Source organism: Zosterops lateralis, assembly GCF_965231275.1.
Source record: "Zosterops lateralis genome assembly, chromosome: 6".
NCBI lineage: Eukaryota > Metazoa > Chordata > Aves > Passeriformes > Zosteropidae > Zosterops > Zosterops lateralis.
Window position 1 is genome coordinate 27,390,839 of NC_139761.1, and position 26,837 is coordinate 27,417,675.

At 36.3% G+C, this 26,837-nt stretch overlaps 1 protein-coding gene across 2 annotated transcripts in view; it reads left to right on the top strand.

The window, feature by feature from the left end:
* PRKD1 (protein kinase D1) overlaps nt 1–26,837 on the top strand; it is a 112,708-nt gene that overhangs the window by 63,189 nt on the left and 22,682 nt on the right. For both annotated transcript variants that reach the window (XM_083863475.1, XM_083863476.1), the window contains exons 3-6: nt 8,599–8,730; nt 9,418–9,578; nt 22,876–23,086; nt 24,724–24,801. In XM_083863475.1, coding sequence (XP_083719601.1) covers nt 8,599–8,730; nt 9,418–9,578; nt 22,876–23,086; nt 24,724–24,801 — 582 coding nt within the window. The remainder of the gene's footprint in view (nt 1–8,598; nt 8,731–9,417; nt 9,579–22,875; nt 23,087–24,723; nt 24,802–26,837) is intronic.

The following is a 26,837-nucleotide window of genomic DNA, read 5'->3' on the forward strand; positions in this document are numbered from 1 at the left end:
TGTGTTTGTTAAATTATAGTGGTAGTCTTAAATAGAGAGTAACTATAAATGATTCAGCACATTGAAAAATAAAGGGTAACCCACTTGGAATAACTTGTCCATCAGACAACTTATGTGCATGCTTGACAGTGTATTCTACACTGCTCAGATGTATGTCAGGAAAAAATCTACTGTTTGGAGAATCTCTCTGCTTTTTTACTCTTTCTGAAGTTGTCTCAATAACTCAGTGCTTCAGTAGGCTTCAAATTAAATATGGCTTATGAAAAAATATATCTTTCAATATCACTATTGAACTCATCAAATTTATTTCCATTGGCTGACTGCTGGCTTTGATTTTGAGAGAGCAAATAGAAATGCACACTCTCATAGTAATTTCCAATCAATTATGTTTGCAGCCCTTTGTGGTAACATACACGTATTCTTTTAGGAAGTGCTTGAGGTTTGTAGCTAAAAGAGGTCTGAGCACAAACAAGCAGACCTCCTTCCCTTGGGGAATGTAACAATCAGAAATGGCAACTAAGGAGGACGATACTCAGGAACTGCCACAGATTGCAGTCTGCTGGTTTTTATATCTCGATGGTAGTGTGACTTAAGCCTGGAGATATTGTCATTCCAGCTGAAATCTGGCTCACTCTGGCTTTTAAGGAGGCCCCAAGAATGTTTCTGTTAACATACTTAGCATGTGACTTGTTGCCAAAAAGAAGTTTGGAGGGCTTTCCTGCTTCTTAGGACATGAAGACTCCTATCACTGTAGTTTGGTAGTGCAGGAGGTTATTCTGTAGAAGTTACGTTTGTTTCCTGGTTTGTTTTTTTTTGGGGGGTGGGGGGGAAGGGAGGGGGTCTGCTTCCTCCTCTTCTTGAGTCCAGTAAAGTCTTACTCATTTCCTCTCCAAACAAAACAATTCCAGTCTTTTAATCTCTCCTTATATGTCTCTTCCATGCCTCTAGTGGTTTTCCTTATCTGTCATAGCTGTTCACAGCAACTGAACACAGAATGTCATGTGGGGAATATTAATATCACCATTTCCTGGTGTTAATTTCTAGTTATTTATGTGCATGGGTGAAATATTGAGTAAACATGTTGTGAGTAGAACACTTCTGTTGTCTTTAGTGAGCAACTAAACATTTTGCTTATGTAATTTTGGCCTTCTGATCTGCCTGGCCAGGCACTGGAGATGTTTCTGTGATGAGTCATTATTGAATTTTTGTAAACAATTTTTAAAAAATCAACCACAATTCAGAACAATAATTAATTTATTTCTTCCAGTTTATGTCATCTCGTGCATTTTGTTAGCATTTTTAATTTCCCTTCTCCCCTTTCTAGTGTTATCCTAGAAAGATTCAAATGGGGCTGAGAAAACTGAATGGTTATATACAGTCATGCTTCTGTTTCCATATCTCTGATGGTGTCGTCAAAGATCTGAGACCTTAAGAAAGCATTATTAATCAGACAGACACTAAAGCATGTTCCAGAAGTGGTCATGCTAGGTCATTACCTTCCAGAGGTGAGGCTGTTGGGCATGTAGTTCCCTTGGGTCCTGTTTCTCACCCTTCTTGAAGGTGGAAATGACATTTGCTCTCCCCCAGAATTCAGGCATTTCTTCCAATCATCATGATCATTCAAAGATTGTGGAGGGTGGCTTCACAAGGACATCAGCCAGTTCCCTCAGTACTGCTGGGTGCATCCCATCAGGGCCTGTGGACATCCAATAAAACTATGCAAAAAAACCCCAAAACCACCCACTTGTATTTGTTCTGGAATGGTATATATTTATGAATTCTTCTAGTAATTCTAAAAGATATCTAAACTTTTGCAGATAGTTAACAGTATACTTTATTAAAAATAATTTAATGTATGCTGATGTGGTTCCTTCGTTCCTTACTGAATTCAACATAAGATTGTACTTTTAATTCCATTATACTTTTAGCCAGTAACATTATAAAAGAAACTTGTGAGAATTAAATATGTTTTACAAGTGCTATTAATTCTTTTTGAGGACCTCTTCTTTTTGAGTTTTTGTTTCAGAATCCTTGGAAAAAAAAAGTGAAGAACATAAAAAAAGAGGAACTAAAGATGTAAAGAACTCATAACATTTTCTTTAAGATACTAATTTAGATCAGTCAGAGCATAGAAAAGGAGCAAGTGCCTTTTTTTTTTTTTTTTTCATTTGGGGCTGCTCCTTAGTGCCAGTAGTCAGAATCAATTTTGATCACTGCATCAATAGCTCCAGTAAACCTGCAGAGTATTTAATTTTTTTTCCTATGCTAAATAGATACCTTTGCAGTGTTTTGTGATTAGCAGGGCCTGAAGCTGTGAAGTGAGGTATTGCTGTTTTTTCCACTTGAGTGAAAAATGGCTAAACTCATAATGAAAGAATTGAGTGATGGGATTTCAAATTAACTTAAACCTAGTGAGTTGTATAGTTTTTAGATTTGAAACTGTGGAGTAATTCACAAATAAATAGAAGTACATCAAAACTGAACTTTAAAAGTTCAGAGTGTACAGATGAATCAAGCATGTTGACTCATAAATGTTAATCTTTTATTATCACTCTGCTTAAAATTCTGAGCTAACACTGGAAAAATCCTTGCAAATGGTTTATTGTTGCGTTTGGTTTATTACTTAAATCTCATGATGAGACAATATAGACAACAGCCCATAGTGAATCTGGATACTGGGATTTAAGAAGGAGGGAGATGAGAGCCTTACTTCGATGCCTCCCATGCTGGCTCATTTGCTCCCTTCCCAGCCTTACATTTGCCAGCTTCCCGCTGCTCCTCCTCAGTAAGGAGGTAGTTGCTGGCCAAGGAAGGCTGAGCACAAAGTCTTCTTTGTTCATGCTGTGCCACCACTTGCAGCTACCAACCTTGGGTATCATTGATTAAAATGCATGGAGGTTCTCTGGCCTGCATCTCTCTCTGATCTCTGGCGTCTTCCCCTATTTCCAGCATCTTCCCTCAAAGCAGGGTTTTCACCCTCGCCCTTCCAGCCCCCCTTTTATCTGACATTACTGTTTCTTTTTGGGGACCTTTATATTCCTTCTTCTTGGCTTTGTGGACAGCCGAACTCATGTTTCCAAATTAAGTAGTCCAGGTGCAGCAGCACAACATGTTATTAGCCTTGTAGCAGGTGATTTGATTTCCTGTATCTCTGTCACTGGAGGATTGAAGACATGCAGCTTTTGCTTAGTCTGGGTAATACAAAAAAACTGTAGCTAGCCTGTACCAGTTGCATTTAGCAAGTAGCAGGCTTCTGCTCAAGAGTTCCAAATTCAGTTCTGAAAATGTATTTCTCCCTCTGTCTCCACCTCCTACCTGAATGTCAACTTAGCATTCCTAATTAGAACTGTTTTTACCTAAAGCATTGGGATGCCAATAATAGGTAAAGAAAACAAAAAGAAATTTATTGTATTAAAAGGATTTTTCCTATATGGAAAATTTAGAGTGCTAAAATACTCACATTCATGTCCAGAAAACTTAAAGAATTCAAATTTTCTTTATCAAAGTTTATCGAAGTTTCCGTACTTCAAAACAGAACAAATAAAGAAACAGAATGATTATAGACGTGTACATGTATAGATTTTAGGAAGTGGTCATTTCTAGTCAGTATTAAGGTCCTGATAATTTTAGTTTAGTTTTTAATTCAGATTTTAAGATGGAGATCAGATATGAAGTCTTTGACCTCTGTGAACTGCCAGAACTCTGCTAACTTAAATGAAACTCTGGAAACTCAAACTGTATTTGATTGCCAGGATTGGAACATTGAAAAGAATGCAGTGGTTTCCTTTCTCTTAGTCCAGCTGAGCTGTATATTCAGTCATTAATTGTTATTGTTTAACCAGTGCTTGGAGTTTAGTAGTGTATAGTCGTGAGTTATATTAATTTTTTAAGTGATGGATGCCAGCACTTCTTGTAAGTAAGGACTCAAGTTACAAATGCCTATGGGAACTTGACAGAATATATTACTCATAAATGCATTCCAAATGGGAGAAGGTAGCAGGAGAATGCCTGCTTTTCATAGCTGCAAGATATTGCTAGTCTTGTGATTGATGGTTTCTTCTGCTATGAGAGGCATGGATGCAAGATGACAGTGCCCATTATGTGAAGCTCTGTTACTCATAATAGCAGGATCTCACCTCTGCTTGTAATTCAAAGCCCTTTTGGACTTAGAACACAAAATGATGAAGTAAATCATTTGCCTCTTTATGAAAGCAAGGCCTTGCCTCTCTGATTTGCATGTCTTCATGTTTTACTTTCCAGCTGTGCTGAATGATAGGTCTGCTGCTGAGCCCAGAACAAGGAGTACTAGCCATTAACAGCCAAGTCATTAATAGACCTGATGAAATAGTCTTGTCAAAACTGTTGCAGTTTCCATGTCTGTGTTTTGGTGATACTAGGAAAGCTTACATAGATGATGACAAGGTAGTCTGGGAGTTAACAGTGTAACAGTGTCATATTAAGAACATAATATTGCAAACTTTTCTGCAGAGTAATTAAGTTTTTTTAAGCTGTGCTTATAGACCTATTTGGAGGCCCCCCCTTCTTTTCTAGCAAAATTTTACAGACAACCACAAAATTTTCTTCACCCCATCATTACTCTGTCAAAACAAAAGGGTAGCCTGATTACAGAAGGTTTTTGTTACCAGGAAAGGCCTCAATTTAATTTGGAAAAAAATATACACATCTTTCTCCTCATCAGCAGGGCTTTGGGTTTTTTTTTTTTCTCAGTGAATAACCAGAATATTCTGAAAGTTAAAGCTTTGAATGTTAATGGCTTCCTAGAAAGCCTTCCTAGACATATAATTTTAAAAAGTTGACTGACTAGATGGTAGGAAGAAGTTTAAAAGGAGGACCTAATTTATAAATCACTTCCTAAGGCAAAACTACTCATGGGAGATTCTGATTTCAGATTTGCTTCTACAAGGAAAATTATATATACTTTCGCAATCCCCAGTTTTTTAAAGCTATTTTAAGATAATATATTTTTAATCCATTATCTAAATTCTTAAACTAATTGAAGTTAACAGAGTTATTGATTTTTATAAGGCTATTTGTGATTTTGGTGCACTGTTCATGCTATTTGTAAAACTACCCAGTAAATCAATGTAAAACTTCTTTCCAGTTTTCCAATTTAGTAAGTGTCATTGATGCAAAATAGAACTTAAATACAGACATAACAAAATAGAACTTAAATACAGGCATAATAGATTGTTCAATGCAATCGCCATGAACTTAGATACATTAATCCTTTGCTAGGCTGAGATTTAGACTCTTTTTATTCTACATATCACTTGTTTTGTACATATCCCTTGTGGTTTGGTTATTACTTTTATGCTTCTAGAAACAACCTTGGGAAAGTCTATTTTTATAAACAAAAACTTCTTTGCATCTCTAAAATTCACATATATGTTATCAAAATTCATGTCTATCGTGTCTTGGGGGTGTTAACAGTAGGGTCTTCCTTGTCTTCTCATAGGAGAGAAGTACATAGTCACTGAGTATCTTGTTTCCATCAGCTTCTTGATTTTATATTTGCATGGGCAAATTTAAGTTAGAAACACAACAGCAAAGAAAGGGTACATTGCAGATCTATTGGAAGCTGGTAGTGTGTAGTGTTCCAGTTTTGGTATTTATCCTTAAAAAGACTCATACATACATACATACATACATACATACATACATACGTACATATCTTTTCCATGATCGTTTCATTTGCAAAGGATCAGAGATGTTAATCACAATATTCTTCATAAAGCTGTAGGTACATATGCGATGCAAAATCCATGAATGAAAGTCTGGAACAGAACAGCTTGAAACTCTTGATGGAAAGTCTGAAGGAGACAAGTAGAGAGATGGGAAGGCTTAGTGATGTGTTTATAGCTGAGTTGCTGGGATGTCATAGCATGTTGTAGTGTGTTGTGTGGCTGGAATTTCCAAAATGCTGAAGATCCTGTCTTCACATATATATAATGATTTCATATATCAGGCAAGAGAAGAGGAAGTGAAATATCAAGAGTCAGTATGATTTGCATCTATAATTTGATCTCATCCAGCTGCTGACCTATCACAGCTCAGTTGGTATGTGTATGTGGTGGGACCATAGAGGTGTCTGCTGCTATGACAACGTTTCCTCCTGTGTGTGCATGCCAGTGATAATAGAGGCCCCGAAAAACAAATCCTCTTTGTACTTCACAGATCAGTAATCTACTGGGAAGGTGTCTGAATTCCTATCTTCAATATGAAATTAAATAGGGAAATTAATATGCCTGTATTTTGTTCTCTTTGTACAAGTGAAGTATACAAATGTATATTTGTATTTTAATAACATCAAAATATATTTTAAAGTTTTCAGTGCTTGACCCTTCCAAGATATTCTTTGATTTGGTTGGAAGTGCAGAAAAACATCTGGCAGTGTGCTCAAAAAGATCGTTCACTCTGAGTCCTAAAGTAAAATCACAAGAAATCTGTTTGACTTCTAAAATGTGCTCTGAGGGAGAGGTATCACAAAGATGGAGCCAGGCTCTTTTTGGTGGTGCCAAGCAATAGGACAAGAGACAATGTGCAAAAACCAATGTACAGGAAGTTTCACCTGAATATAAGGAAAAACTTCTTTACTGTACAATGACCAAGCACTGGAACAGATTGCACAGACAGGCTGTGTGGAGTCTCCCACACCAGAGATATTTAAGAACCATCTGGAGCAATCCTGTGCCATGTGCTTTCAGATGACACTGCTTGGGCAGGGAAGTTGGACCAGAAGACCCTCTGTGGTGGCTTCCAAACCCGACCCATTCAGTGATGAGATGTGTTGGAGAGCGTTGTCATTACAGGGTGAGCATTGTCTTAACAGTGAATTTGATGACTGTAGTTTGGAAAAAGGAGAAAAATTATATATTTGAACAAGTGTTTGAAAGCTCTTGAGTGAAAAATATGCCTGGCCTAACATTTTTAGATAAATACAAAACTATTTAATTTAGTATCACGATGTTTCTGATATGTTGGACTGTTTATAAAGTCTTAGTATTATGAATTATGTAAACTTCTGTAATATGGCTTTTTTTGAAATAATCTTCAGAAAAGAAAGAGAAATCCTGAAATAAACAAGCTGTTAAATGATTTGGATTGTTCCAGCAAAAACATTTTTTAAAAAAGTGAAGTTTGATATTATTGGAATAATTGAATGCTACTTTTTTGATGGTATTCTGAATACTTTTGTTAATACATCTCCAGACTGGTTGAGACTAGAAACTTATTTTTCTGTGGACAGTTTTGGGAAAGGGGAGCAGGTTTTTGCAGAGAAGCAACTGAGACCAGGGCATAAGTCTTTATTGGTACCCTTCTCTAGTAAGTTAAAAATGTTTTCTTGATTGGTATGCAGATTTTTAGTTTTCTTTTCATTACTAGACAAGGAACAAGCCAGTGTATTTGGATCTTTTAGGAATTCCTTTGAATTGAACCATTAAAAAACATTCAACCATTGAACCATTAAAAAACAGGGCTGGAGGGGGAAGGTTGTTTTGGTTTTGGGTGTGGTTTTTTTCTTTCTTTCTGTCAGTTGCAAATAAGGAATGTATTTCTATTGAAAGACAAAGTATTTCTGTCAAGTGGCTGCATACCTGTTGCATTCATCCTGATATCTGTGAAGAGTAAGCACACTAATAACTTGTTTAAATGGCAGTCTGAATGAGATAAAATGTTTGAGTAGTATTTAACAACATTTGACAGATATTTCTTTAGACTATTTGATATATATTTAAGATATTTAATAAGAAAAAGAAAATATTTCATTTGTCTGTATTTAAAAGTGTTGTAGTACTGGTTGCCTCTGTATTATAAATAGTTTTTAACACAGTTGGTTATTTTTATAGTTTGCACTAGTGCCTTTAACTAGCCCCTCTAACTTTTTCAGCTGTTAAACTGGTTGCGTATGCTCATGTCACTTTGTAAGGATTTGGTATTTCAAGAAAAGCACAACCATCTTCCGGGCTACCCTTTTTCTTTACTGAAGTTTGGGTATACATGTTTTGTTTTTAAGCTCTAATGTATGTTTTTAACTTGTGTAATCAGTTCACCATTACCAGCATAGGCTGCTGAATTAATTATACTACCAAGAGATCAGCAGAAACGGACTATTTTAGATACACTTTCATTTATTTGTCAAAAACACACTGCAGTATTTCTTTAATGAATGTATTCAGTTTATTTTATGTACATACACCTTCAAGGTGTAGTGAGTCAAGCCTGTAAAAGAATATTTTGAAAAATTTCTGATGTCTGGTTGAACTCTGACAATTTTGGTAAGTGTTCATATGCTATTATATTCCTGTGTTTGATTGGAAAAATATTGTCAGAGACACCATTGCTGCAGGTTTGTAAATGCAGCTTTATGCTTTTTCCAATGGTCATTGTAGTATGAAGGTATATCATCACTCTTTTTATCTTCAAAATATTATGCAGTGAACAATTCCAAGTTTAAGGTTCAGCATCTTAGTGGCCAAAAGGAGTTTGGCTTTGTTCTGTGATGAAGTACCTAATAAGTGAAGAGCAGTAGTTATGTTACTAATTCTATTCATTTTTTGTATGTTCTTACTGTTACAGCTTCTGCTACATTTGAAGACTTTCAGATCCGGCCCCACGCTCTGTTCGTTCATTCATATCGGGCTCCTGCCTTCTGCGACCATTGTGGAGAGATGCTCTGGGGGCTGGTGCGGCAGGGACTCAAATGTGAAGGTAAGCTGCAGTGAGATGTAATTCTTCTGTCTAAAGATGTGACTTCTCCATTCTACTTCTGTTTGTTGTGTCTGATGCTGCTTTTAAATTGGTTAGAGGCAGTAAGAACAGTCAAAGTAATTAACTGACTAAAGAACTTATCTTTTTGACTGCTCTAAGGTGCCTTAAATGTGGCTCTGTAACTTTGAGTGTAAAAAAATTTGGTTGATATTTATTTTTAAGAAAAGGCTGCGTGTCTTACTCTTCCCTTACGATTCTTAATGAATTTTGTACCACTGTAATTCAAATTATTTAGGTGAAGTTACTGTCAATCCATGTGAGGTTGGAATAGCCAAGTTTTCTCATTTTGCCACACCTATTTGACTTCTGGTAGTCTAAATCCAGTAGAATATATCATTTGCGGTGAGACTTCCTTGCCTCCCGAGTGCTGGTCATAAAAATTTCCTGCACTTTGAGGCCATAGATTTTGAAAAATCAGAGAAAAACCACTGACTGTAGCTGTATATCTAATTTGGAGCTGATAACATTATCTCTCTAAAAAATTGCTAGAATACAAGAGCAGACTAGAGGGAAAAGTTTAATCAAAATTAAGGCTAATGTTTTTAAATTTGTCATTTTTCAAAAAATCTAAAATTATTTGCTTTTTTGAGTAGTAAACCATAATTGGTTTTAAATTTCTCTTTTCAGGATGTGGTCTAAACTACCATAAGAGATGTGCATTTAAAATTCCTAACAACTGCAGTGGTGTACGGAAAAGACGCCTGTCAAATGTATCCCTAACAGGACTGAGCAGCATTCGAACAGTTTCTGCAGAGCCCTCACCCAGCTTGACGGATGAAGCCCTTCTGGTATGGGATTCCCTGGCTGTAGAGGCCATGGGAGGAGCTAAGTAATGATGACATTTCATGCAATAGAATCTGGTTTTGCCTGTTACAGACTACAGAGGAGGGTGGTATGTAAATTATAAAGTAAGAGAAGGCATCTTGATGTAAAGGGGAGGACACTAGCTTGAGGTATGTGGATTTGAGGTATTCGTCACTTCTGATACTCCCAAGAGTCTCCTCCTTTGTCAAGAATTAGGTTATTTTTAAGATCTGAAACTGCCACCCATGCCATTATAAGTAGTTGCATCTTGGAGAATCTCTTCTGGAACTAAGTGTTGGATTTCTTCTGTATCAGACCATTATTTCCCTTGGCTTATTAAATAGGAAAGATACGCCTCATTAGAACACTGTGACCCAGACACCACAGCATTAAACTGAGTATCTGGTGCAGTCAAGTCTGTAGTTAATTAGTTGAAGCCTGAATATTTAGCGTATTTCTGGGTTTGCAGAAGAAAGTAGGAGAAATCTCCATTAGCTCCTTAAATGGCTCATTGTGATGAATGTGTTTATATGTCTGTATATATATATATGTGTAGGTGTATATATAGATGTACAATATACACAAAAGCACATAAATATATAGTATACTTGTATATTCATTACTATATTATTTTCCTGAAATGAAAGCAACTCTTCTGAGAAAAAAATGTTGATTGGAGTAAGTGGCAATGATACCTATTTTTTATTTTCGCATGTTTGCTCTTTTTAGCACTTGTGGTCATAATATACTTGGATAGTTAAGATTTTACACAGTGTATAAATGAATCCACTCCTAAGTGAAGGTTTTGGAAACCTTAAGGTTTAAGAGAGGAAAGAATTTATAAGTACATACAACAATTATCATGTTTTCCTTTCAATTAAAATATTAAACTTATTAAACTTGACATACTAAAAGGACACTATTGCAAATTATGTAGACATGGTGTTAGATGCAGTACCATCTACAAACCATAATTATGTACTTATGCTACTGATTATCATTAGTCTAAAGCTACTTGGAAATTAAGGTTAACATTATGAATCTATATTTTTAATTGAAAGTGCATAAATGAGTAAGGTGCTTAAGTTCTGCAAACTACAGCAGCAAATGTTTACGGATAAATCATAATTCTCAGCAGGCTGTTTCAGAAATTACTTAGGCCAAGACAGAATTATTTTTTTTTTTTTAATTTTGGTTAAAAAAATTGTATGAGTGAGCATCCTGGTATACCTCTATAAATATTCAGTGCACTGTACAGTTAAAACGTAGCAAAAATTTTTCAGTTTGAAAACGTTTTGAATTATATGACTGTGTTGTTTGCTGACACATTTTTATATAATAATTTTTATAAAATTACCTGTTTTGCAAAGCTATATATTTCAAAATATTTGAAAGCATTAAAATTGCCAGTGAAGAAATGCAGTAAGTGTCATCTATACTGCAGGCTCCACTTCTCTGAGAACCTGTAAACATTGGTGTTATTGTGTTAATGATTGAGAACATCACACATGCGCGCACACACACACACACACAAAGAAAATGTATTTACAGTAGGTAAAGGGATGGGCCTAGAGAAATCAAATAGTTTTCTTATCTGACTTCTATTTAATGAAATCATGGTATCATTTACCAGATGTTTGGAAATGCTCACACACGTGGCTTCTGCGTGTCTTCTGTTCTGTTTAGTTTTTTTTTTTTTCCTTTGAGTGTATTTCCATTCCTGCCCCTCCACCCTGCTTTTTTTAAGTGGCATAAGCTTTGTCAGTTCTCATGTATCAGATCTGTCCTTTGGACTCAATTCTTCTGCAGTGCTTGTGAGTTAAGTTTTATGACAGTTTATATGGTGATGTCAATCAAGCCATGCACTTTGGAATGTCTTTCATTTTTCTACAGTCAGTGTGAATATACTGAAAAACAGCAACCTTACTCTTAAAAGTGCGTCATTGATTACTAATATTGTGTTACTTGAATAATTGCTAACAAAATATAATCTCTGTTATATCTATCAGTTCTTCAAATAGGACTAAAATAAACGTATTTTTACCCCAATTACCTCAATGTAGAGTCAGAGCAGAATAATTCCTGGAGATCTTTGATAGATGTGATTATCAAACTGAGTAGTTTCTTCTTTTTTTGTTGAGGTTGTGTGCACCTGATAAGAGACACGGCATGTAAGCCTGCCTTCTGGAAAAATGACACTTACAAAGTGAATAAGTTATGCCCTATCTTATGAAATTTTGTCATTTAAAAATCTTTGAGGCAGGATAATGTGGAATCATGCAAAAATGTGTACTTTAATTATCCTTGCGAAGGGAACCACCATGCACAGAAACAGTTTCAGTTTGGGTATAAATGTTTTCATTAGCCAATAAAACATTTCATTTGAGCTGAAAATTGAATGGGGACTATATTTATAGAGTACAGCTTTAAAAATCTACCTCCCAAGAATAAAATCTTCTTTTAATTCTTTACTTAGTAGTGTAAAACTTATCAACAGAAATGCTAAAAACCAAAGTAGAACTACGGGGATACAATGCAATCCAGATTTTACATGTCTCAGTTCAAATGCAGTTCTTAAGCATTTATTCTATAAAAAAGAACGAGAGTATAATATGATCCCACATTCATGCTTGCTTCTAAAATAACATTATTTTCTGTCTTTTTCTCCCTCTTATTTCTTTTTTCTGTTTTTCCTTCTTTCCAACTACCTGTCAGTCTCCTGTCAGCCCTGGCTATGAGGTATGTACTGAATTTACTCCCTACCATGCTATCAGCAATATCCTCTTTTATGATAAACAGTATGAATCTGAAGGCATGAAGGAATTAAATCATATTAGTAAAGTCCAGATTCCAAAGTTAAGGTCATAATTCTTAAACTAAACAGTAAAATTAGTGAACATTAAAATATTTCAGTACAAAAGTGACTTTTTCATTTCCTAGGCATGAAAGAGGTAATTTGTTAGACTGAAGCCCTAATTTAATTTATACTGGTAGTAATACATGGAGAAAAAAAATTAACTTCACTTTCAGGACTTGGGGATTTGCTGGAGTAATGTCAAAAATAAACATTTTATTTTTAAGCTGAACAAACTTCACATTTAAATGCTTACCAGAAATAAACTTTTGATACCATACTACCACTGGGCTAGCTCTTTCTCTCAGACTATGGCTGAATTTAAAAAAACCCAAACAATCTAGGATTCTATATTTCTTTGGAAATAGCCATGAATAGTGTACAAATAAGTTACAGCTCTATATAAAAACGTGTCAAATCTAAAAAATATATATATTTTTTTAAGTGGCTGATTCATGGCAAAGGTTGCTCTCTTTCACTTTCACTATAGATTTTCTGAAGAAGTTTGGTTTGTGTTTAAAGTTTCAAAAGCTTTTGAAACTAAGTATTGGCATCTTTCCCTTGCAGCATGTATTTGGGATGCAACCAGAAAAGAGCAGGCTTTGCAAATGTTAGAAATACTACATGGTTAGTCCAAGGAATATTTTGTTGTGCTAAAATGAAGTTTTACTTGGCCAAACATCTATTTCTTTGAAAGAAATACCTATTTCCTATAAACATAGAATGGTTTTGATTGGAAAGGACCTTAAAGATCATATGGTTCCAACATCCTACAGTGGTTAGGGTCATCTTCAACTAGACCAGTTGCTCAAAGCCCCACTGACCACTTCAAGGGATAAGGGTTTAATTTCTTCCTAAAACACGTACAATCTTACTGTGTACCTCAAAATTCCAGCTCCACAGAATATTCATAAAAGAACACAAACATGTATATATAAGCTACAATTTTTGTAATAACTAAAATAATTGTATTCTAAATATGGTGCCGTCTGATAAATGATGAATCCAGCAATCTGGATGATGATGGGTTACCCTAAAGTACCAGCAATTAAAGGTAGGCATGAAAAAGAAAAAAAAAAGGTATTTGGAGGAAAAACAAAATTGTATTTTCTTGTGAAAAGAAAATGTGTTAGCTACCTGTGGTTTTGCTTCAAAATATATTTATATGGCACAATATACTTTTACTTCTATTTTCTAGTATATGTTTCCATTAATTTGGGAAGTTCTATTTGTCTTCTAGAAGTAATGAATATAGTTAGGTCATTTATAAACACACTTGATTTCTTGGAGAAAGTCTAAGCTGAGCTTTGCTTTTAAAATAGAAATTATGTGTCTTGTGGGGCGTAGGTAAGCAGAATGTTACATATTATCTTTGCTCTTTGATGAAGAATCAGGAGTTACAGTTCTTTTTTTTTGCTAAATAATTTAAAATGTAAATAGTTTTAGTTAAAAATATTATTTATGTATCACTGACACAATACAAAGCACCAGGTGTTGCTTGCCTCTGTAGATTTGTTATAAGCAGAGCTGGCTTGGGGCTTTTTAGCTATATATAGAAGAGTGATTCTGCAGAACTAGGACAGTAGATGCTCTGGGAGGGAATTGTCTTGAGCTGTAGGTGGCCATTTTCTCTTTCTTCCCTCACATCCAACACTTAATACAGATGGCCTTTTGTCTCAGCCCACTGAAATAAGGAGTCCTTGTTTCCAGTGACTCAGAAATAGCCACTCTAAGAAGCCTTTGTTTTCCACAGTCCTACAGAAGATGCATCTCCTTTTCCCAGTTCCAGTCCCTGCAAGAGTGTTGTATGCCTCCCCAGCTTACTGAATTGGAAAAATAAGGCCCTTGAGGAATAAAGGAAGGAATAAAGAAGAGCTGGGGTGTTGCAGCTGAGAGCATCTTGGTGCCTTAAACCATGGCTAATTACAAGTCCTTTTCTACTGGCTGAAGTAGAGTTCATTAGACCAAAGATCCTCAAAGGCAAAATTAATATTTTCTTTTGAAGGCGCTCTGTTGGGAAAGATGGGACAGGAAGGGCTTGCGGGTATGATTGCCTGGCAAGAAATACTGAAGATGTAAGACCTGAGAGTGAAATAAAAGTGAAGGCCAGCCTTGAGATGTGATCGTGGCAGGCAGGAAGACAGTTATTAGCTGGAGATAGGTTAAAGAACAGAAAACAAAATGACTCAAGAGTGTAGCCTCTCTCCACCCTGCCAAGGTATCAGGGAAAAGGTGGATAAGGAAGTAGTCTTTAGAGTTTAGACTGTAGGATGATACGGTAATATAGTAGTTCTCATAGGCTGTATGAAAACTTTGTAGGTTTTGTATCTCGCGCCAGTTGGTCACTGTAAATTAGAATATTCAACACAAAAGGAGATATAATGTATTGTAATAAAGTCTTCTCTCTCCTACCACTCTGACCCCTGCCCTCTTACCTGCCCTAACTCTCTTAGCTCCCTTAGTTTCCTTACCCCTGCTACCTCCCTTACATCTAACCCTCTCTCTCTCACTCACTCTCTCTCTCTCTCTCTCTCTCCCCCTCTCTTTGGGGCTTCCCTCCAGCCCAGGCTGGTGGCTGAAGGCAAAGCCCTTTTTACTCACGACCCTTGCAATAAAACAGCATGTTTCTAGAATATCTCAGGTCTGCAGAATTCCTTCTCCCTGTTGTCCATGGATGATCCTACAGAACTCAAGTTAACTGTGAATTAATACCATTCTATTATGTTTTATTCTTGTCACCATCAAGTTATCTTTCCATGCTCCAGTGTTACACACTGCACGTTCCTCTCTATCTGAATAGGAGCTTACTTTCAGTGTGCCCATATGTTTAATAAAAAACCCTATGCTGTTTTTGATAGTGCTCCTGGAGTTTGCTCCAAAATCCAGAGTTTATTTAAAAATAATAGAAAGTGAAATAGTGGCTTTAAGTAATTAAACCAATCCTAAGTAATGTGCACATTCATCTAGTGCCAGATCCATCAGGTCAATATAGGGTCATGCACTAAACAGACCTAAGAATTGAGAACTCAGACACTGAAAGTTGAATATTTAAATAAGAATTTAGGTCATGTCCACAGTCTTTTATGTATTTTTTGGTTTTAGTTTTTTTGCCTTTTTACAGTAACTCAAAACATAATAAAGGTTAAACATTATAAAGGTCAAAATCAAAAAGTATTTCAGATGTAGTTCTCCTTTTTCTTAACATGTTGCATATTTATGATATTCAAAGTTCAGCTGAATCCCATATTGAATCAGTTTAGGATACAGAAGGTAAGTTTGGACTTACCTTACACACTGCTGTGCGATAAAATAATAGTAATCCCAGTACTACCTGCCAAGCTGTAAAATGCTGTAGAAATGAATTTGTTGTAACTAATGCAAATTACATTAGTGATTTTCTGGCCTAGTTTGCCCCAATGTGATTGTTTCAGAGGTTTGTTACAACTAGATACAAAAGAAGATCAAGCCGATAATTTCAAGCTACAAGATGTATATTTAGGAAACCATTAAATATTGTGTCAGTTGTGCACCTAATATTTTCAAAATATGTAGGAAGATAGGTAGAACAGAAAATGCTAAACAGCTTAAGAGGTATGTATTCTGCAATTTCATTTACGCTGTGTCTGCTGCTGTTTTTAAATGCAATTTTATTGATCCTAGAGGTTTTGTGGGTGTTTTGCTCTTCAGCTTGGAAGAGCAGAGAGGTTCAGGTTGATTTTGTCATCAGGTAGTTGCCACTTGTTCTTAAATCACCTATTTGTTTTCAGCTTATGACCATACATCTAAGTCACCATGGCTTAAGCTGGGGATTCGTAGAAGCTCTATGGCTGTAACAGTAGGAATTGTTCAGGAGTGTGTGGTACATCTAGGGAAAATTAGGAGGTGACTTCTTGTAGTTTGTAAGTATGAGCAAAAGGGTTTGTGCATATTGAAAATTGCCAAATGGTTTTACTTCCCCGTAGTATCTCTGAGACATCATTCATTATCATTTGGATTATTGTGAATTGGTACAAGATCCCAAAATGTTATTTTGAGGAATAATGGTAATCAACAAAACCTTTTATATCCACTTACATGGCCCACGTGTGTTCAGTGATGCTTTCCCTCTCTTCTAAAATATAATCTTGTTTTTCTGTATTGGTTACATAGTAATGCCTCCAAACTTACTTCAGGCCTCACCAAGTAGGTTTGTCTAGATCTCCTCTGTCCAGAGCCAAAGCTTTCCAAACTGGTGTCTGTGGTTAACCCTAAAGACCTGCTGGTTATCCCTGATTTGGTAGGGATGGTGTGTAGACAGTGACAGATGGAACACATTTATACAGACATTGTTGGGGGTGGAGGGAAGGCAAGATTCATTTATGATAAGATGAATCTGAATTGTGCAAAGACTACCTGAAGGGTTTTGTATTGAATTATAATTTGGCTATGATACCTTTGTGTCACCATGTATGCTTTTCCTCCCCTTTTTATTAGCTTTATTCAGCTGCCAGGTCTGGCTTCTGATGTGGGCATTCTAATACTGCAAGATACTTCCATAAAAATAACTTATTAATTAATATACTTAAAATTATGAAGTACGTGATACAAGAACAAACTAATCCTGACATTTTTGAATGAACTTGTGTTTTAAGATGCTGGAAAAAAAGCTTTGTGCTATGTAAGTCTTACTATGGCTGCTGGTACTAGCAAATCCAAAAAGAAAGGGCTTTTGTTTTGGGAATTCCCTGGTTCTGAGGAGTCAGCATAGTCCCACAATGCCTGCTGAAACCCAGTAATCTTGTCTTACTACTTTCCAAAATAAGGCAGGTTAAAGACAGAGCATTCAAACCACTGTCTGCTGCTATTGATGTCTGAGTAGAAGAACAGCATACATAATAATTTCCATCTGTGGATAGTTTAATATTAACAGCTTGTACTCAAGTCAGCTCTTTGATGTGTTTACACATGGGAAAGTGAAATGTTTTTCAGACCATAGCTATCTGTGGTGCTTGTAGGATTAAATCATACACTTGACTTAAAGAGAGGAGTGCAAGAAGCCTTGAAAGACAACAGAGTTGATTGCAGTCTAAGTGTGGTATTTCAGTATATTTAACTGAAGATTTGTTTCTTTGAATTCACTTAATTACAGTCACATAGTTTAATTTGTAAAAGAAAGTCAACATTTGCATTGCATTAAAAACAGAGTTCCTGTGGTTACATAGATTTCTAGCACCTCACTTGACAGTAGCTTCCTGTGAAGAAATTGTGTATGAACATATTAAGGCTTTATCCTCTGTCTTTAGTGTAGGAAGGAAATGCATGTTTCAACAAGTCTGCTTCAACACTAAAAATAAAACCTCATGCAAACAATTATCGCTGTTTGGATTTTTAAAATAGACATCACTTTTGTCTGTTGTCTAAGTAAATAAAAAACCCTAGATTGTGATAGTTTATTCTTTTGTTAAGGCAAACATTTCAAAATTGTGGGAATACTTTTGTTATTTCTGATTTATTATCTCAGTGTAAACTAAAGGAATAATGTTGCAACACTTCTTAGATATTGAGCCTGCAAAAAGTCAGCACTTACTTGTGTCAGTTTTGAATATATATATATATTTAGTAGAGTATGCATTGTGTAGCCTGTTCCCTTCTGAGTGAAAGTTACTGACTTGGGCGTGTTTCTGCAAGCATGATTGCCAAAATGGAAGTAGTTGCTTTCTGACTCTAATAGATTATGAAGCTTTTTAGTAAAGTTTTGTCAGAATCCCTGGGACATTTTTAGTGGGACTGTCAAAACATTTTAAAAGAAATAAGCAGTCTCTTCTATGTTTTAGACTAGCTCATGCAGCTGGATTGTAGATATGGTCCTTTGTTCCCAAGAGGCCACCTTTGTGTCCAAGCAGTGGGCTTTTATTGGTTCCCATTAGTCCCTTTAGCATCTCCCTACAGTTTCTTTGCTTCTGTGCCTGGAAGGAAAAGATGTGAATGCTACAAGACAGTAAAACTCATCCAGGTAATAAGAACAGCTGAATCCATTGGTGGGGAATCAGTCTTTATTTCAGTTTCTTAATTGCATTTTGCAGTGTATTTGGACAAGGTAGAAAAGACAGGAAAGATCTGCTGAGCTGTTTTTACCTTTGGGGGACTGTCTTCTTCCTGCAATGACTGTACAATAATTTTATGCTTCTGGCTAATATAGACAAATTGTTGTCTTCTAATAGCTTTCAACAGAGCTCACCAGAACTCACATGAGGGGCTTCAGTATATTCCAAAAATTCAAAGAAATTGAAGCAAGAAGAAGCAAGGCATCAGTTAAATAAAAGTCAAGGAATGCCCCATGCTGGGGAAAAGATTGGCACATCTTCCTTCTTGAAATTAAAAAACCAAACTTTTTTTTTTTTTTCCAAAATATGAGTCAACAAACTGGACTCTATTAGATATTCTCACAGTTAAAACATAATTGAAGTATCCGGATGTGATCAGTGTCACTGGCTTAGTTGGACAGTTAAGTATCTGCATATATTTCTTGGTGTGTGTTATCCCTTGGAAAATTCTACTCTTGAGCAGTTAAAGTATGGATTTCCTTGCTTGGGATGATTGTTCTAAAGGACTGTTTAGTATTTGGAGCTGTGCAGGCTGTTAGTTTCCATGGTGTAATCTGGTTAAGCAATCATTTCCTGGGAAGTTTCCAGACTTGCTGAGTCAGTAGTCTGGCTGGCTATCAGGAAAAACTCATTTATCTTTCTAACAAATCAGGCAGGCCAGCTGAAGGAGAAGCTGCTTTGTGGAGGAGATTCTTGCTTTTCCAATAAAAATAGGATAGTTCCTGGTATCCTATGCCTTCAGTGGCATAAAATTGTGGCATCTATCTGATGCTGGGAGTGCTGGAAATTAGAGTTGAGGGATTTTGACAGGACTTTTGGACAATATTGGGAGGGGAAGCTTATCTGACGAGAGGGAGCAGGTACTTTTACTGATCAGTCAGTCATCAGGGGGTGTGGAAGATGCTCCAGCTGCTGCTGCCATGAGTTATCTGTCACCACCTTCCCTTCCCCTGCTACCTTTGAGCAGGACCCAGGGGGCACATTGCCTCTGGCTGGAAGAGGGAGGGAGTGGAGTCAGGCATATCAGGCCTGGGCATGCTGGAATGAGAGCATATCCATGAATTCTGGTGTCTTTTCTAGCGTGGGAGAAAGTAAAACTCGGCTTTACCTCTTGACCTGAAGTTACTGTAAGTTGAGAACTGCTGGTGCCTTACCTGGTGTGCTAAGCTGCTGGCACGTAGAGCCCAGCACTTGTGGAATGGCAGAGAAAAGCTGAAATACTTTTCTCTATGAACTAGACTTGTAGACTGACATTTTACAGTTGGTTTTCCAGTGTTTTATCTTTTGTTTAGTATCCATTACTGCTTGAGCTGTAGAGAATACTTTTGGCTTGGCAGCCATGTGAAATGAGACTTGAAGTAAATATTTCAGAAATTATAACTGTGCATTGACTAATATGAATTTTGAGAAAAAAAGCCACCTAGCAAACAACACAATGAAAGCTTTATTAATGGTATCTCTATTTGATCAAGGCTGATGGTATGATGAGTAACTGTTTCAGAGTTATCTCAGAAACAATCAACTCAATGTAGAGCATCTGGAATTCACTTTTTGTTCAATCTGATATTTTCTCAGAAACATACACTAGCACATTAAAACTGAAAAATTTGCCATCAATCTACGCAAATTATTTGTCCCACACTTGTACTGTACCACACCTGAGATTTGATCAGACATCTAGGTCAGAACCAAAGCTGTAGGGAAGACTGTCTCTCTCTGTTAATCATAACTGCCCAAGATTAGTCTCAGTACATTTCTGCAACACTGCTGAAGTTTCTAAAACCTGAAAGGCATTTGATGAGGAAAACGGCCAAACCAGCTTTCTAAAATCCTTTAAGCATGAAGTCACCTAGGTATAAGTAATTTGGACTTTGCTTTTAGCAGTATTTAGCAGGTCGCCAAAATAATTTTTGATTAAGCAATAATTTAGAAAATGAAGGCAAAGAGTGATCATAGAAAATAGGTTTAATGTAGATTACATTAGTCAGGAATCTAAGAGAGATGACGGTGTTAGGAGATATTTGGATCACTTTTACTGCAGACAGGAGTAAGACTGTGAAGAAATAGCTCTAGCGATAAGAATGGTAAACTGAAATATTAGTTTGTTACAGTGACATAATGAAGGCAAGCACTAGAGCTCTTTCCCTTATATATTCTTACTCCTTTTGAGTTAAACTTCATTTTAAGAGACTAACATCACTACATGCAAAATGTTCACCAAATTTCCAGATTCAAGAAAGAGAGAGCAAAGTGTTGTGACTATTGCATTGCAAGTAGTGATATAAATTAGGATGAACCCTTTAGGAATTATTTTATTCAAAAAGAAAATATTTACATTAAATTGTAGTATGCCACAAACAAAACTCTTCTTGTGAGCGCTGAAGAACAAACTCAGAGTTAGGTCTCTGGTCATTGAGTAGGGTTGAGGCTGGCACTTGTAAGGCACTGAACTAGGACTGTGAAGTAGCATCAGTCTGGACCAAAATTGTTTCTACTGTACACAGGCATAAAACTGAGAGAACTGCATCTCTATTTCTCACTGCTCCTGGTGAGCTTTGCCCTGTCCACAAACACTGAGGGCTGTAATTTCCAGGTGGCTCTCACTTAGCTGAGTGATGCAGTTTGTTCAGAATATGTGGCTCATTCTTCTGTCCTGATGGTCTTCTGCCTTCCATTTTACAGGCCTGTTCATGTTGACTTCATAAGATTTAGTGCAGCCTGTCTTAGAAATATTAGGAAAATTTTATTAAGTTAACAAATCTTAAATAAATTTAATCTTAAATTGAGACTAATTAATTGTTTGGGTTTTTTAATATGCATAAGTGCTTTGCCACGCAAGAAGATTTAAACCTCAGGAAGTAATAAACCTATAATATCACTGAATTACTCAGGCTTTTTCCACTTTAATTTGTGATAAAGAAAAGACAGATGCTTTCTTACACTTCCTTCAATCTAGTTTCTTTGTGGTGACCATATGTACCTGGCTCATTCAATGTGTTTTGCATGTTTTTACTTTATTTGAAAGGACTGCATTAGTACAGTGGATCTTTATGTCTCTTGGAAAAGACACCTAAATCTACAGTGTAATCAAAGAATTTATCTTCACAGCAATAAGTCTATATGAACTTTGTAAGGAAGAATTTTTTTTTTCCCCCCATGGCAAATACACTGTGAAGGCAAAGCCTGGAACTAATTCCTTAGGTTCTTCTACCATTAAAATGACTTTTCAATTCCTCTTTATCCAAAAAGCTCAGACAGAAGCATACAAAAATGCATTTTTCTGTGTTTTGGTGACTGGGAAATAGTAATCAGATGGAGGAATTTTTATAGCATTATGTGTTTGAGTCTAAGCAGTGTTTCAAGTTAATGTCTGCCTGAAACTTCAGCTGCTACTGCAGCTGCTGTGAGTGGTTGCTCACTCTGAGTGATTTGTTTTCTGGCCCTCAGTTATCAGATTATATGCAGATGATAGTGAGAAGGTACTGCATTTTAAATAATCAAGCTGCATTTGCTCACTTTTTTTTATCCTTTCGATGTTAGTTTGGGTGTAGTTTGGTTGTTTCTCAAGGCCAAGTATAAGGAGAAAGCAGTTTTCTAGGTGAGTTGTTTTCTGGGTTAATTATCATATGTACATTTAAATTAATTCAGTAGAGAAAATAAGGTTACTCTTTTATTCCAGAAATTCTTTGGATTTAATGCTTTATGCTTTATGTCTGACATCAGAGATACACACACACACACACACACACATATATATATATATAAATAGGTATTTTAAGGGGGAGGGTATATGTGTATATATATGCACACCCCCCCTTTAAATACCTATTGTGATCTCTTTTGCATAATCTAAATGTAGTAAGGTTAGGGATAGCAAACATAATAAATAAAGGGGATGGAAAATACTAATAGTTTTTCTGTCCTTAACCTACATGCACATAGAATGGCATAATAATTTTCTTATTATTTATACAAAAAACACAGCCTTTAAAAGTTACTTACGATGTAAAACAGAAAATAAGAGGTAAAAATGGGTTTTATCAGGATGTAAAATGCTTTTCTAATAAATTTTAATGTGCATTTTAATTTTGATTAATTTTTTTTAAAATAAAAACCTGTTTCAGTCACAGTGTGAAGTGCATGACAGTAGTGTTGGCAAAGGTGTTGTTCAGTACCATTCAAATTTTTCAAAAGCAGTCTGAGAGGGGCATGATGCATATTTTATTATTGTTTAAAGGCACATGACTTTTTATGACATATGACAGTGTTATTGAAGTGAGAGAATATATGAATATGATATTCTTTTTAAAATGAAAACAAAACTCCTTTTTATGAATTTTACAGCAAAAGACACCATCAGAATCTTACACTGGGCGAGAGAAGAGGTCGAATTCACAGTCCTATATTGGACGACCTATTCAACTAGACAAGATTTTACTGTCAAAGGTTAAAGTGCCTCATACTTTTGTCATCCACTCCTACACACGTCCAACAGTTTGCCAGTACTGCAAGAAGCTTCTCAAAGGGCTTTTTAGACAGGGTTTGCAGTGCAAAGGTAAGTAAATGTTCTTCAGGAACATAAAAGCTAAGCATAATAAAATTAATAAATTAGTGTTTGAGTGGTTACTATGTAGCCTTATTCATGATTTCCTCACTAAACTGTCTGTGTGTAGGCACATGTACAATTACACTGGATTAAGCAGCAGTTAAAATTACAGTAATTGGTGTTCTGTAGGAGCTGGCTGTGCAGCTGTTCATTCTTACCGTTTGGTGTATATGCAGTAGCTCACATTTTTCATTCAGGTGTAAATGATCTTGTATTTGGCATAGGTGAACCTGTGCTTACAGGAGAATAGTTAACATAATGGACTATATTCTTATCTTCATTGTTTTCAATCTGCAAAGTCCTGTGTATGAATTGAAGCATATGCCTGAGCCTCAGCAGCTCAGTGTTTTGGGGAAGTTGGAATGGAAGTAAAATAAGATGGTGTTATATGAGAATTTAAACCCACATTTTTTCAGTGTGACTAATGTGCTCTCAAGTCTCATGGCATTGTGTACCTTAGTAGGTGCTGAAGTGAGTCAGGCTCCTTGGATCGTAGCCTAGATTGCTGGCTCACCTTAGCCAACCTTAGCCCATAAATACAAAGCATTGTGCATGCTGTAGGGTTGGAATGTTGGCTAATGGATGCTTAAAATCACCTCCCTTCTATTACAATAAATAATAACTATCCTAAGATTAATCAGTATACTTTGTGTTACTTCTTTAAACCCTGCAAAAATTCAAAGTTGCATTCATTTAACTTAAGGCGTGATTCTGATACGATTTAACTAAAGCAAAATACCTATCAAAGCATCACCTGTTTCAGTTCATTTTGAATCCTGGTGACCTAAGCAAATATTAACCTAATTTAAAAAAAAAAAAAAAATCTGTAGTTTGGCACTGCTGTACCTCTAGTTGGTTTTTTGATCAATCTTAAATAGTTACAAGGGTATAGACAACTGTAGTATATTTTTTTCCTTCCTGATTCTTTGGTTTTCCTGGTATGTTAATAAGTTACAGCTCTTAGTTTAAGTAAAATGTGTTCATAAGCCAAAAGAAAACAATTCCCGTGACATCTAATGAAGTGCTACTTAACACATATGAAAGAAGTAAAAAAAAATTTGAAATGCAGGGAAAGGACTGAAGGAACCCGCAGTTGCAAGCTGTCTAGAAGTTGCCTTGAGATGTAAAAACCAAATATTTTCTCACCTAAAATTGTTGGTTAGGGTTCTCCTGTTTCAATTTTCAGTCATTGGTATTTCCTATGTAGTCAGTCTCTGAAACTGCAGCTGATACACTGCAGCCCATTCTGCTTCTTTCACCAGAAAGGCATCTCTGGCTTTGGAGCCAAGCACTTGTCTCATCACTCCCCTAGATGAGCTGAGCACCACTTTGGCTGCTGTAGTGCCACACCACCCAACTATCCTTGGAAAGGCTGTTTCTCCCCTCAGACACGTGCTTCTAGCATCTTCATCCTGTCCCTTCCAATGACAGGCAGCATGGAGCCAGGCTAGTGCACACTCTTGGAGCATACAACTTGTATTAATGAAATGATAGGGCTTAACATCTATAAGCTGCAGAGCAAGATAAAATATAGTTGTGTCACAGAAAAAGAAATAATTTGGATGTGTTCCTTTTTCACTTATCAGACTGTAGATTCAACTGTCACAAACGCTGTGCTCCTAAAGTGCCAAATAACTGCCTGGGGGAAGTTGCCATTAATGGAGGTAAGTTGCATTAACAGTTGTTCTGTCATTGTTTAAACTATCAGTTAAATAAAAGAAAAATGTAAAACCGTGACGTGTACAAACACACATTTTTGCATTGTTTGGGAGTGGCCTTTCCTCTGCATTATTTCTGTTGTATGGTGAAGATGAGGTGTGGGAGGTATGCTGTGAGTAGCTCATACACCATCAGTTAAGAATGTGTTTCTTCCAGATAGGCAGCACTGGCAGACAGGCTAAGCTCTGCCACAGAGGTGATGTCAGCAGCAAAATGGCCCTGTGATAATGCCTGCTAAATGCAGAGTGCCAGAGGAAAGGCAAAAGCCACATGCGAGAAGCTGGCACTCACCTGTCAGATAGAAGCACAAAATTATCTTTCAATGTGCGGGGAGAAAAAAGTGGTTATGGATGATCTTCCTGAGAAGAGAAAATATACCTAGAAGAACTAGGAATGCCCTTCAGAAAAAAATTGCACCATTTACTGATGGCATAAAACTAATCATAACCAGTATCCACAAATGAAGTCTTGACTATCTGCTATCTGCTTGACTATCTTGACACCATGCATGTGCTGCTGTTTTGTGTTAAGTATAAGGGTGTATGGGTAGGCTTGACAGACAGCACTGGAGGAAAAAAGGAGTGGTTGTGGAAGAGTTGTTGATCGCCTGGAAAATGTCACTTTCCTGTGTGAAGTGTGGTGAAGTGCTCAGTTTCTAATGCATATTACTGTGTTCTCAGCCTAAACTGCTTCTGAGGTTAATAAAGTATTACCTTATGACACATTCTTTTTCCTTTAAATCAGTGGTCTACTTTATTGAAGATATATCAAGAAATTCCAAAATTAGGAACGTTAACTAATTTTTTTTCACAGTATTTCTCATAGTAGTGTTACTGTATCACTATGAAGTTTTTATGTTTAATAGGAAAATTACTACAGATACTAGGTATTCCACTTGAAATGTGATGAGGTGCATGATTTTCTGGAAAGCAGATGATGTCTTCGTACTGAATGTCCTTTCTGATGCACCTCTCACTGGACTCTTGGAGTCACTATTATTTATTTTTTTTTAATCCTGCATTTATACCTCACTTAACCATTAACCATCCTGCAACATAACTATTTCTTCAGGAGTGCAAGTAATGTTGCCAATGGGCATTTGTGCTTTGGTTTTCAAAATCTAAAATATACACCTTGAGATGTTAATTCCATTGATAGGAGTGTAAAGTTTTCCCTGAAATTTGCAGTCAGAGAAAGTAACTAAATCTGCTTGTAGATTATAAATTTTTCCTGCTGAGGCAGCTGTATTTCATCCCTCCAACACACCCCCTCTGCCCTCTCCCCACCTTTGCTTCACAAGCAACATGCTGCTTTTGGTTGGACTTTGCTCCTGACAGGTGCATCTGATGCTGGCCTAATGGGAAGTGATAGTTTGTCTTAGGAAAGCTTATGCAGAGTCACTTGGGGTGAGAACACATATCCTGGGCTTATTCCAAGTGTATTCCTTGAAGATTGCATTCTTAAAATTTATAGAACTTGGCTTTTATACACCAAATAATATTCTTAGTATGGTATACGTAGAATCCTTGTAGAACTCTGAATTGTGTGTCCTGAGTGATTGATAGAGGGTCCCTGGGATTATCAAAGGCAATTTTATCTGGTACCTCATTTGTATTCTCACAGTAATTTGGTTCACATTATTTTCAAACTTAATAAACAAAATACAGTATCTGTCATTTTGTCCATCTGCTGTGTGATGCATCTTCCCTAAAATAGTAAGTGAAAGAAGAGCTGAAGCAATGAAATTCTAAGTATGGTGTCAGTAGTAAATGCATTATATACTAAATGTAAGGAGTTATTTTTAACTAATTGTAAGTTTATTAAAAATAGAGATTTTAAAAGTGTTGTAGGAATAGCAAAGAGAGGGCTTTGCACTGTGAAGTATCATTCATGAGTGAATGACTGGTTCTGCTAGATGAAGTATGTGGCTCTTAATCACACATCAGTAATTTATATCCAAATATCTTAAGACTACTGTACA